At 45.7% G+C, this 12,982-nt stretch overlaps 1 protein-coding gene across 1 annotated transcript in view; it reads right to left on the bottom strand.

Annotated features, from left to right (window-relative positions):
- The window catches only part of PTGES (prostaglandin E synthase), a 39,170-nt gene extending 26,393 nt beyond the window's left edge, over positions 1-12,777 (bottom strand). The window contains exons 1-2 of the mRNA XM_066580514.1: positions 12,603-12,777; positions 1,951-2,033 (exon numbers count right to left, since the gene is read on the bottom strand). Coding sequence (XP_066436611.1) covers positions 1,951-2,033; positions 12,603-12,707 — 188 coding nt within the window. The 5' untranslated portion in view covers positions 12,708-12,777. The remainder of the gene's footprint in view (positions 1-1,950; positions 2,034-12,602) is intronic.
- Between the last annotated feature and the right edge of the window lie 205 nt (positions 12,778-12,982).

Genomic DNA, 12,982 nt, shown 5'->3' with positions numbered 1-12,982 from the left:
TCTGGTGAAGGTGAAACGGAGATAAGTTGGGGCATCAATCCCATCAGTCCAGGCTCGTCACCCCAGTAGAAGCGGGGTCTTGGCGGCGGGTAGCCTGTGGGAATACCCCGGGTCACCTCTGCAGTTATCTTGCTCACAGGGGTACTCTCGCTGGACTCTGCAGTAACTTCAGTAGGCTCCCACCAGCACGAGTGGCCCCTTCCCTGGGCAGTCCTCAGCACTCTACAGCTGTTGCTCTGTGGTGGGTGTGACCCCCCCCCCCCCCCCAACTTTTCCCTCAACCACAGCAGGAACTGAGTGGCAGGAAAGTTTTGCGGGATTCTGTAGTAAGGAGGAAGACTGGGTGCCATCTTGGGTCTCCATCTTGTCTTCCACGTCTTCTTGAATAATGTGTAAACTAGGCAACTCACCTTGTCTAGTAACACCACACAATTTCTCCTCAGGGTATAACGCATCGTGGACACATGAGAAGGAGGTTGAAAGTCCTCTTGTTTTCTCTGCATTTTCTCTTTTGCAGGCAACTCAGCTTTAACTCTCTGGCCTTGTCTCAGAGGGCTGGAAGCACACACAAATCTGTTCTTTGAACTCAGGCACAGGCATAGACTTCCGTGGCTGGAAAAATATCAGAGGAACTTCTCTATCTTTTTTACTGTAAATGTACGCCCCAACTGCACAATGAATGAGAATTATGGTTATGAGAACATCTGGTTATGGCTGTGCCTGGTACTGCACCTTGGTCGCTGGAGCCAAGCTGCAGTACCGGACACAGTCACCAAATATACGGCACTATCTGGATCAACAAGGAAAGGAACAATGCCAGAAGATATGGGTAGTCTTGTTGCCCATAGATGTTTAGAAAATGAAAGCAGAGTTCCGATTGTTCACTCTGGGTAACCAGGTCTGGTTTCAATTATTTAGTGAGGCATAGAATAGCTGTACGGCCTTCTATTATACCAGCTGGGCATTTGTACTCCACACGCAAGAGTCCATTGCGTAAGCCAGGGTGGTCATACACTTCAGATCGGCCATGTTGCGGTTGGCTAAAATATATCTCTTGTTCCTGTGGGAAATAAGCAGCTGCCAGAAGGTGTATATGTGGTGCAGTCGGTAGGAACAACCCAAATTCCAGGATGATACATTTTCCCTGCACTGACACACTGTAGCGAACTATCAGGGCAGGAGAAAGATCTGTGCTGCTGATGTATTTAGCTCAGAAGATTGTTTAGACTGACATTAACAGGTCCATCAGCTGAGAAAAAGTTTAGATCAGAATGGATTTTCAGCCTGTAGATGCATACAAGAAGGTTTTCATTCGGCAACAGTAAGCAGAGATACGAGGACTAATGAGAAGTTGAAAGAGTAGAACAAAAAAAAAAACAAACAAACAAAGAACACAACTTTGTTATATAATGATTGAGCCTTATTTGTAGACCTCTTTAAGTCACCTTCTAGCCAGCCCGCCAGTCTGCCAGTTCCGGGTCCTATTTTCGGCCAACCAAGATGACCGACACTCTTTTCAGACTGACTAGTCCTTAGAGTGCATTGGTAGTGTTAGACTACCTGGTGAGAAAGGCCGTTTATCGTCCGAAACGCATCTAGCGGTTTTATCTGTGTGTCCCACTATGTTATAGAAGAAAAATCTTTTGCACTGACAAACCCGGTCTTGCTTGTTAGTAAAGCACTATACCTGATCTGATTGGCCAGAGTTTCCCACATGAGCAGAGCACATTAGGTAATTAGAATATCATGGTGACCATCTTGGATAGCCAAAAACAGGATCTGCAACTAGCGGATCAGAAAGCTGGCACAGAAGAACTATAGTTACAGAAGTTTATCCCAAGCCCAAAGGTTAACTAATGCTATCTTGGCACTAACGTTTCACTAGTGTTTTTTGTGTGTCTGTACCCTTTGTTTGAAGAGCAGTTACCCCTTATTGTATAGGACACATACCTCCTATAACGTTCTACATCAGGATCTTCACGATAGAACTCTACACCTCCATGTCTCATGGCATCTTCAGGGTTCGCAAAAGCCTGTTGTAGAAAACATCAAAATATCAGTGTCAGTTATAGCAGTTTTTTCAAGAGATATGATTTTAGAATATAGGTCTGCTTCCACCCCCCGCCCACCACCACCACTTTCAAGAAATAGCGCCACCCTTGTCTTTATGGTTTATTTATGGCCGACCGATATACGCCATCATGTGATGCACGGGCGATAACAATTGGCGGAAGGTCCATTGTGACACCAGTGCCTTTTAGGGAGTGCATTTTGGTAGTGACGAAATAAAACAACAAGTCCAAGAGAGCATCAGTAAAACCGAAGGCACACAGTTTACTGGAGCTTGGAAACCAGAACACCGTCCAACAGGGGGTAACTATACATTCACTTCTGTTTTTCTCAATTGGAAGAAGAAATGAGGTAGCCAGGCTAAGTGAAGCAGTTGGTGCACCGGGGGGGGGGGGGGGTTATTTGTGGAGGAATGGGGGTGGGGGGGTGTTACAGTGCAGGCTCTTCTGTAGACACTGAGGCTGCTGACTGGACAGGGACAAGTTAGACACACGATTGCGGTGGCCAATTTCCTTCCTGTTGACAAGCAGACCTTCCCTGGCAATAATCCCCCAGGGCAAGCTTGCCCAGACTGGGGGCTGACTCCAGGACTACTTGCCCAGACTGACTCCTCTTCAAGACTTCCTCCAAGGCTGGGCTCCCAAACTAGCCTAGCCTGGACTGGACTGGACTCTCCTACATCCTCTTCTACTGTGCTCTCTACTCGGCCTCTCCTGGACTGGCCTCAACTAGACTAAACTCTCTAACCCCACCCACGCTCTGTCTTTTATATCTGACCCACTATCCAGTCCTGAGATAAGGGGAATTCTTTTACTCAATCCCAGTGCTGGCTAGGGGTGATTGACAGGTAACAGTGAGTTAGGGTGCATTCTGTGTAGTCATTCAGAGTTAGTTAGTAAAGACACCAGATATTAACCATTTCATAGCCATTTAGGGCCAATATACATAACTAAATGTTAGTACACATACATACCACTTGAGGTAGCTATTAAAGTGCTGTGGGACCCTAACTCTGGGGTACTACACCTATACATCTCCATGGTGGTTACAGACTACAAACAAACCCTGTGTAGTCAGCCCCTGTTCTGCAATCAATCAGAAGCAGATTGGGTTGTCAGCTGTTAGTCACAGCTGAGAACCCGAAGAAGGCAAGAGTGGTTTTTAACCCCTTTTGCCTTCTCCTTTCCTGAGTACACAGCGCTCAATGAGTACTAAGTGGTGAAAGTAGTCCTTAAGGTACAAAAACAGCCTGGTCCTTCAGGGGTGCAGATGTATTGCAAAATTATTAACACCCTTTAAATCCAGACCTCCTGCTCAATAGAATTTAGCTTTTTGCAGCCTGACTGGAAGAAAATCTTTTGACTTTTAGTAATACTTGAAGGAGAGACTTGTGTAAAGATTTACTAGTTGTTAAACAGTAACTCCGGTTCTATGCACCATTTGTCACCATCAAAGGGGATTTATGTTTATTTTTTGCAGATTTTAGTACATAGTCATTGCAGATTTTTCCGCTGCAGAGAATCCCCACTGAACCCACCACAAGTAAGGCCTTCTACACGGCCAACTGCGATATCGGGCAGTAAACCTCAACCAGATATCGTGCGATGTACTGGCGGGTGCAAGGAGTTCTTTAAATAAAAAAAAAATAATCTCATTACTTTGGTGAGGTTGCGATTCTCCAAATTAGCAAGTGTTTCCCGTTGTTTTCAGTGGGAAACCTTGCATCACACTCGCATGCACAGCGCACACTGTGCAATGAGTTTTCTTGTCCCATCAAAAACAATGGGCAATACAACCTTTTTTTCCCCCCACACCACCATGCGCCAATTCGCTCATATGACCCCACCCCGTTCAAAAGACTGGGGTTCAAATTCATGCGTCTAGTGCGATTTTCACAGCTGTGTGAAAGCAGCCTAAATGCACCCAATTGGGGGTTTTGTCACACATATTGGTGCCCATCTGCAGCAGATCTGCATCAAAACCTGTAGCAAGTCAGCTGCATGTGAACATGCCCCTAGGAGTACATTGACACTGCATCAATACTCTACTACCTCAATTTACACTGCAGATTTCACGCCTTCATACAAGAGGGCAGTTTGTGGCAAAATCCACCCATTTGGTGAGGATTCACTACAGATTTTCTGCAGTGGAAAAATCCACGGTGGATCTGGCACTTGTGAACACTAAAACTTTTAAAGTATCCAAGCACATCCATACACTTCCAACAATATATAGATACCCGCAGCACTACAGCAAACCCTTATCCAAGGGGAGGCTCTCCCTGCACAGCCGTTAATTAGGAGACGGATCCAGATCATCCAAAGTCTCAGAATATATCCAAAAGAAAACAGACTGGGGGCACATCCATAGTCATCACTTCATGTCAGCATCGTGACTAGAGATGAGCGAGCGTACTCGGTTCGGGTGTTTTTGCACTCGAACACCACTTTTTCCGAGTAACTGACTGCTCGGCCGAAAAGATTTTGGTGGGCGCTGGGATGGGGGGGGGGGGGGGGGGGGGAAGAGTTCCCCACTGCTACCCCCCGCGCCACCACGCCGCCCCCCGAATCTTTTCGTCGGAGTAGTCAGTTACTCGGAAAAAGCGGTGCTCGAGTGCAAAAACACCCGAACAAAGTACGCTCGCTCATCTCTAATCGTGACAGATCACCGTTAGCATCGCTATGGATGCAAAGGTTAATTAGATATATACAGGCTAGGGCTACACAGCCGCACTAAGATTACAAGGTCACATAGCAACATCACAAGTGATGACTGTGACTATGGTCAGTTATAACATGCAACGTGACCCAACAGTCACAGAAATACAAATTGCTCATAATTTCCTGACTTTGCAATGTCTACTGAGGATCATCCATGGTGCCTTGATTTGCACACCAACTCCTGTTATCTGTTTAACCCTTTGCAATCAAATTTTGGATTCAGGGTTTCCTAGGGGTTTTTCTCTTTCTGCCATTATACAACGGCACCATCTGCTGGCTAGAGCCTATACTGCGGTATGGGGCATGCTGGAGAAGCCCCCCCGACAACAGAGCAGCCAGTAATATACAGTAAGAATACCCTGCCAGACGTCTTCCGACATCGGAGCTGTACAGCCCTCAATCAGACTATCTTTAGACGTCAGACAGTGGATTGGAAAGGGTTAATGCCATAGAAGACATTACTAGCTGCCCTCAGGGATATCCCACAAATCACCTACGTGCAAGAGGCTATGCAATAAATAAAAAAAAATTATATATATAATTTTTTTTTTTTTTTTTATATTGCAACATTGTTAAATCACAGACTATGACGGCGCAGACCCGGCGAGGTCTTGGAGGTGGTTTTTATTATAGGCGTCATAAGTAGAGCGAAATCCAGAACTCCCTGCAGCACATCTGTTTTTTCTCACATCATCTCAGCCACACAGAATTCATAATCAGCTCTTTCCCGGATAACATTACACAGCCCGTTTTATCATGCAACATTATATACTTTTATAGTCTTGTATTCAACATGTTACGCAAACAAACTAGAAGCTTTTCACACGTTGCGAGTTTTGCTATGGCGCCTGTAGTGACGTCTGTGGTGGCCGCTGGCCACGAACAAAGGAGAAGCATCCTGCCAGAACACCAAGGATTTCAAAGGGAACCGGTCGTCACGCTTCAGCGCCATAAACTACAATACGGGGCTCAGAGGAGAGGGGATGGGGAGTCGGGGAAGCTGTTCGATACGCGCTTGGCTTCACGTTCCTGCACTGTGTCTTTGTTAAGTTGCCACGCACACACACAATGTGACTTTTCAGCCAGCTGTGTGCTCTGCCATAGAGATGAATGGGAGATCACACAGCCAGCTGAAAATAGTCATGAGTGCGAGTGGCGAATTTGCAGGGACACTCAGTGAGTTACACACAGCTCCCTGTTCCATCACCTTTGAGCCCCATAATATAGTTTATGGGGCTCAAACATGTTGACAGGTTCCTTTTAATCTCTGCCTCATTCTCTGGCATAATGGGAGCAAGACATCAGATTAAACAAATACACTTTGCAATAAAAAGTTTCTGAAAAGCTCACTATTAGGACTCATGCCCACGGCCGTGTTGGACTCCGCCAGCGGAGTCTACCCCCTCCCCCCAAACGCCATACTTACCACTCCGAATTCTCCGCATGGACGGCCGGCGCGCATGTGCAGTTCAGCGCATGATGCGCCGGCAGTGTCAAATTACGCGGCCGGCGATGGACGGGGACATGTATTCACGCAATACTACGCCGTGTTACGTATTGCTGCGGCATTTAGAACATGCCGTGGTTTATTTCACGCTGCGGAATACCGCAATGGAACTCTGCAGCGTGAACATTGAGCCATTAGGTTCAATAAAACCTAATAGCTGCGGGATAACGCCGCAGATTTCCACCGCGTACAACAGCGCAGAAATCCGGGCGTGGGCATTAGCCCTTAAGGTACTTGTGAAAGGTAAAGTCCCCTGGTGCAAGCACCAAATCATGAATGACTCCTAAGATTGGGGAAGGCAATGGCAAACCACCCTGCAAAAACAGTCATCTCCCCTCCCGACCCATCTGGCACAAAGTGTTATGGCAGCAGAAATGCAGTCCTTAGCTCACAACCTGAAGGTTGCAGGTTCAATCTCCACTTGGTTCAGGTAGCCGATGCAAGGTTGACTCAGCCTTTCATCCTTACAAGGTCGGTAAAATGAGTACCCAGCTTGCTGGGGGATGAGGAGGAGGAGGGGGGGGGGGTGGCAGTGGCAAACCACCCTGCAAAAACAGCTCACCAAGAAATCACGATGTGTCGTCACCCAGGCATGACTCAAATGCTTGCACAAAAGGGATTTTACCTTCCCTGTGAAAAGGGCATATGAGAAGACTGGAGATGCTTTTCCCAAAAGGTTTTCGCTCATAATTACAACATTGCAGTAGGAGAATATTTATTCTTACACTTTAAGCGTCTTAACACTTCTCTTTTATCATGATGATTTAACAGAAGTTGATAAGATATCTCAACTGATCTTTAACAGATTCACACATTTTAGGTGGAAGACAGGAAGTGTGACAGGATATAGGACTAGATAAAAATATGCACAAGTTCATGCGGTTAGTTAAACCTTATCAGCAAAATAAGATGTGTTACAATACGATTGGACAGTTTAAAGGGGTATTCCGGGCTGTAACTGATTACCAATCCATCAGTAGTTGATGGACAGGAGTCTTCTGCTTGGGACTCTCATCCATCAGCAGGCCAGACAGTCATCAGTGGTCACTGCAGGAAATGGGAGTTCTGGCTTCACTCCCATTAAAGTCAATGGGAGCACCGCACTCCTCTTCCTGCTTCTCTTATGGTCAGAACTTGATGTCATGTGCTGACCATTAGAGACACAGGAAACAAAAGAAAAGCACGGCAAGCCAGGTTTAGGGGATATGGTATGCTTTTCTGAAGAGAAGTGTTTAGAGCCCATCTGAAGTTTTGCGTGTCAGAGTTTGGATAGCGCGTTCCAGAGTACTGGTGCTGCTCTGGAGAAGTCTTTAAATGAAGTCATTAAAGATGTGACAAACGAGCATTTTATCATTTGTCATTCAATAGTTGGGCATGTTTACATGGGGCAATGACCGGGGGGGAAAAAAAGTGTTCGTTCAACCAGATGCCAGCCTTTAGCCTTTGACAGATTGCAGACTGAAGGAAGGGATGTCAACCTGCATATTAGAAACAGGTGTACACTGCTAGTTCTGAATTACACACACCTTAGTAATGTCAGACAGCATGGACCTAGAAACCAGTCTGGTTCAAGTTACTTAGCTCAAAGCTGAACTGGCATTGAGCTGAATGTGCACTTGGCAAAGGCTATGCCATGCTTCATTATCCGTAATGTCTACCATGTTGATTTGTTTTGCTTAAAAATATATATGGGGGAGAAATTGAATGTTTCGTTAATGTACCCATCACCATATCCAACTCCTCAGACATTGCATCCTGCTTTGACTAGTCCTTAAGAGTCAACGTAGGTCTAATGAAGTGTGAAGATGCATGCATTACCAGAGACTGACTCACTTCTCCATAGACCTTGCCCCTTGCCCCTACCCAGTACTATGCCTCCAGGGCATGTATTTTGCACACTGATCGGTATCCCAGGTGCAGCAGACAGATGAGGTTTTCATGCTACTGCCTCAGCAAGTCAGAAGATATTTGAGACTACATAGAATGCACTAGAAGTTGACTCGCCGTGGACCTAGAGCTACTTCACTTTTTAGATGTTCATCTCTATCATTTGGTCAATGGCAGCTCTAGATGTCCTCAACAGTATCCGAGTAGTCTTGGTTATTTTACTACTATGTGGTTTTAATATATTGATGGTTCAGTTTGCACCAGGTAGACGTATGGCGAGTGCTGTAGACCTATCATTTCCAAGAATGATACTCAAAAGCCTATCAAAATTTGGATATTCCTGTCTCCACGTTGATATTTGAGGTAATTGAACAGGTGTACCCAGCCTGCCAATTACTCTAAACATCCTTCATTGGCGTTATAGTGCTTAGTGGCTACACGTTCTATGCCTTTTTAGAAAAGCCTGTAATCAAGACTGAGAAGCATATGACAGCAGCTGGGGCAACATATTCTACAGTCTCAGAGTATGGTCCCATGTAGCAGCCGCACTGAGGCAGACAACCCCACCAGTAGTGCGGGCACACGCAGCTTAATTAAAGAGAGTCCAACCATATTTTTGCGACACTGATGACACCACAAGATAGTGACAGTCACTCCGATTACGGCGATATGCATGCTGTGAGGATCCCTGCAATATTTAGGAAAAACTTCCATTTTATCAGTAGCAGCACATGCAGAGGACTACTTACAGCTTCAGGCTAGTCACACCCAATCCCACCCTCCAGCCACTGATTGACAGCTGTCTGCCTATTACTGCATAGAGAGGCAACTGTCAATCATTGGCTGGAGGGAGAGTTGGGTGTGGCTAGCCTGCAGCTCATGAATATACAGGACTAGTTCTGTGTCTACTGCTAGTAATAAAGTGGAAGTTTCTCCTAAACTACTGCACAGATACACAGATTACAAGGATATGTCTGCTGTGTGTGATGGGCACTACCTTATGGTCCTCTTAGTGAGGGCTGTAAAAAGATGGTGACAGATCCCCTTTAAGTGTTCATTAGCTGCAAGTTGTGAACGACTATGTAGTTTGCCTAAAACCATGCAGCTATTAACAATTTATGAACACTTAAAGGGGTTGTCCGGTTAAAGTTAAGATTTTAAAACTCAGAACCAAATGGGTTAATACTACTGAAAATTACCCTCCTTCATGATCCAGACCCCTGATTCTTGCAGCCTGTTGATAGCAGAAGTCAGGTGACTGCTGTCTGCCAATCAGAGGCAGCAGTGTCACCACCAGTTCTCCTGGCATCAGTGCTCGCATTCTGAGCCCCATGAGGCGAGAGTTTTGGAACAGGAGAATTACAGTGCAGCAGCACCATTTGTTTTTAACCCATTTAGCTCTAAAGACTTAATTTGAAGTTAGACAACCTTTTTAATTCATTGGCAAGCCGCACAGATCTGCATCATCAAAAGGGTGTTTGGCCACATCGCTACTGCTATGTGGGTCCATACCCCGAGATTGTAGAGCTGCTATGTGCAACCACTACATGGAATCATACCCTCAAATACAAAAAAAAAATAAAAATCTTGGTATTTGTATAATGCCAACTTATTCCACAGCGCTTTCAGGTAATTTACTTATAACCCACCATAAAAATCGGGTACCCATTTTACCGACCTCGGAAGGATGTGTCAAACTTCAGCCAGCTACTTGAACCACGCGGGGATTGAACTCGTAACCTTCAGGTCGTATTTTCAGACCCTCTATAACTGCAATGTTCAGGACAGGAGTTGGATAGCTTTGACCACAATAAAGGGAATCTCCCGTGGGGGGCACTGTAGGTAACATGAACACTAGCCAGATTCCCTTGCATAGATTACAGGTGATCCCTCATGTTTCAAGCGGTAGTACATCATGTAAGCTAACAAATTGGGAATGTCCAAGGCATACAGCCCCTTTAATTATGTTAGGGGATTGGCAGTTCTGCAATGTTTCAATCAGAACGGCTTCCATTATATAAATGAGAAGGGGGGAGGGGGGACACAATTTTGAGTTCACCCACTGCTGACCCACAGGTGTAGTAGGCAGGATTCAACAGCTTTCTGACACAAATTGTACCACAATACTTCCAGATATGTTACGCCACATTTACTATGTTTTAGGGCCCCTTCACATGAGTATGTGTTTTTACAGTCTCTCGAATGCGGCATAGAAGTGTGTGAATGAAGAAATGACGCCATCAAGTCCCAAGCTTAATTAACGTTTTCTCATCCACATGACCAGGTGCGACGTATTAGCGAGAAAAAAAAACAAAAAAATATGCCGCAGTCCGGAAATCCCTCGCTCGGCATGAATCCTCGGAATGACTTCAAATGCCTAGATAGAGGCACCTGTAAGCTTTTTCCTGCGCTGGACGATGTTAAACTGCCTCCCCTTCCCTATTTTTCCAGCTGCCATAGGAGTCTATTGGATCTACCAGTGTATATCGGTCGAAAGAGACCCTGAACTATCTTTTCCAGCCGCGTGCAGAAGCTCCTGTCACTGTCGGTCGCATATGTGCCATTTTTCCACGCGGGGCGATTGTTCGTAGTCCAAATCACCCATGTGAACAAATGTATTGGAATCCAATACCTCAGATGGTCGTCCGGGCACGAAAACGCAGCTACTCAGCCGCGTAAAAATGCTTGTGTGAATAAAGCCTTACGGCTCTTTCACACAAGCGTATATCAGTAGTGTTTTCACGGCCGGCCAATATACGCTACCCATCTATTGCATCAGTTCAGATGGGCGTCTTCCAGATGCATAAACATATCTGGCTGGCAAAGCTAGCGCATACGGTGCGCATTCAGGCTGGACGTTTTTACACCAGCAGAAAAGTTAGTTCTGGAACCATCTTTGACTGAAATACGGCGGCCGCCATATACTCCTATGGGAGCCTATGACAGCTGCCGGAGCAGGGAGGTGGGAGAGAGTTTCGCAGCTAAACGTCCACTGCCCGGCTGATGGTATCCCGAGGCTGCGGCGTATATGTGCCGCAGCCTTGGCCGTCTGAGCGGGAGTTAAAATGGGAGTTGCAGCCATGACTTGGTTATGGCTGCCCCGTGTGAATGAAGCCTGAGGCTGCTTTTCACGGGATGACGGTCGTGCCTGCCCTTTCACACAGCAGCGATATGTGTTCAGCGAGTGGAGGTGGAGTGCGCTGGAGGTCTCTTCTGGCTGCCTCTCCATTCACTGAACAGGCAGTTACTATATAGACCACTGCCTGTTTACACCGAGTGAGAAGTCGCTCCTCAGTCGCTTTGTTTCATTGAGCTGAAATGAAGCAACGGATGAGTGATTTCTCACTCAGTACACCGCTGGCTCCGGCACTTACCTGGGACGACTATCAGTCAAAGTTGCTTATGCAAACGATTTTTCACCTAATAGTTGCTCCATGTAAAAAAGTATATTGACACTTAGCAGAAATGGATCAAAATCCACAGAATGACAAAAAAAAATAAAATAATTAAATTAAAAGCGTTTACACCATTGGGGCGGAGTTTGATGCAAAGTCAGCTGTAGTTCCAAAGTGGATTTCCGCCTGCACAGCATTCTTTACCTCCACAGCGCTTTTGATCCAATGACTTTCTGGTAAGGCGAAACTAAACTAGCGGCTTACTGCTTGACACCCTGGTAGTCGCAGGGTTGACGAGCAGTCAGTCATCAACCCTGCGCTATAGTCACTGTACTATTGTTTGAAGTTGCCATTTTGGGTGATTATTCAGCCAATAGCCCAGTATAAATGTGCCATAAGTTTGCACTATTAGTAATAACCCTCATGGTTTATAGTCTTCGGTCATCGGAGTTGCTCATACCAGTGCTGTGCCTGGAGGGATTGTTAGTTAAGCTATTCTCTAATAAAACAAGTGCAATGTGCACTTTAAAAGTTGAGATTAAAGTTTGCCATTTTTTCCCAGAAACATTGTCGCTCAGCTCTTTTACTTGAATGCTGCAATACCAAACACAGCCACCAACAAGAGGGGCACCCTTTCTGAAAAACATACCTGGTTGCTGGAGGCTTTCACTCCGTTTCCAGGCTTCTTATCCCACACACACATTCATCACACTTCATCTATTTCCCTTTCATGTTTTAATGTTAACAACTGTCACTGAGCCCAAAACCATTAAACATTTACTCGCCGGTAGAAACTAAACATTCTACGCAGGCATTCCATTTTCCCCAGGCTATTTAGGATCTATTTCACCACATGCTGCTCTACCAGAAATATATCCACCCACCATTCACTGCGAGCCCCCAAGGATAGACTAGCAGTAAACAGGCTGCAAGAGAAAGTTGAACCTTTTCCATTCTGCTTGCCCTAATTTACCTTCCCGGCTGACGGCTGCATTTGCAGAAGTTTGACAAACTGTGACTTACTTTTTTCCGTAGCCGAATCTGCCCTGTGATTATAGCCAGGATGTACATTTTCAGTATGAGGAGGGTGCTGTAGAAGACAAACGACATGAATACTTTGTTTTCCATCTCAGCTGCTGGAAGGAGCACTTATCCTGGACTGCAGCTTAGATGAGAACCTCAGACAGTAGTAGTAGTAGGGGCAGGAGGAGGAGCTCAGAGAAAGGAGGGATAATCCCAGAATTGGAGTCATTCTAATGCATCTATTAAATGGCATTAATTTCAGCGGACACAGCCAACCAGAAGGTAGGGGAACACCTACCAGGAAATCAAGTGAATTGTTTGGAACCATCTGGATTTGTTCACGGATTACTAATCGAATGGGGCCAAAAGTAGAGTAGGGG

Source organism: Eleutherodactylus coqui, chromosome 10 (assembly GCF_035609145.1).
Source record: "Eleutherodactylus coqui strain aEleCoq1 chromosome 10, aEleCoq1.hap1, whole genome shotgun sequence".
NCBI lineage: Eukaryota > Metazoa > Chordata > Amphibia > Anura > Eleutherodactylidae > Eleutherodactylus > Eleutherodactylus coqui.
The sequence above is the reverse complement of the archived record's forward strand: the minus strand, read 5'-3'. Positions and strand labels throughout refer to the sequence as shown.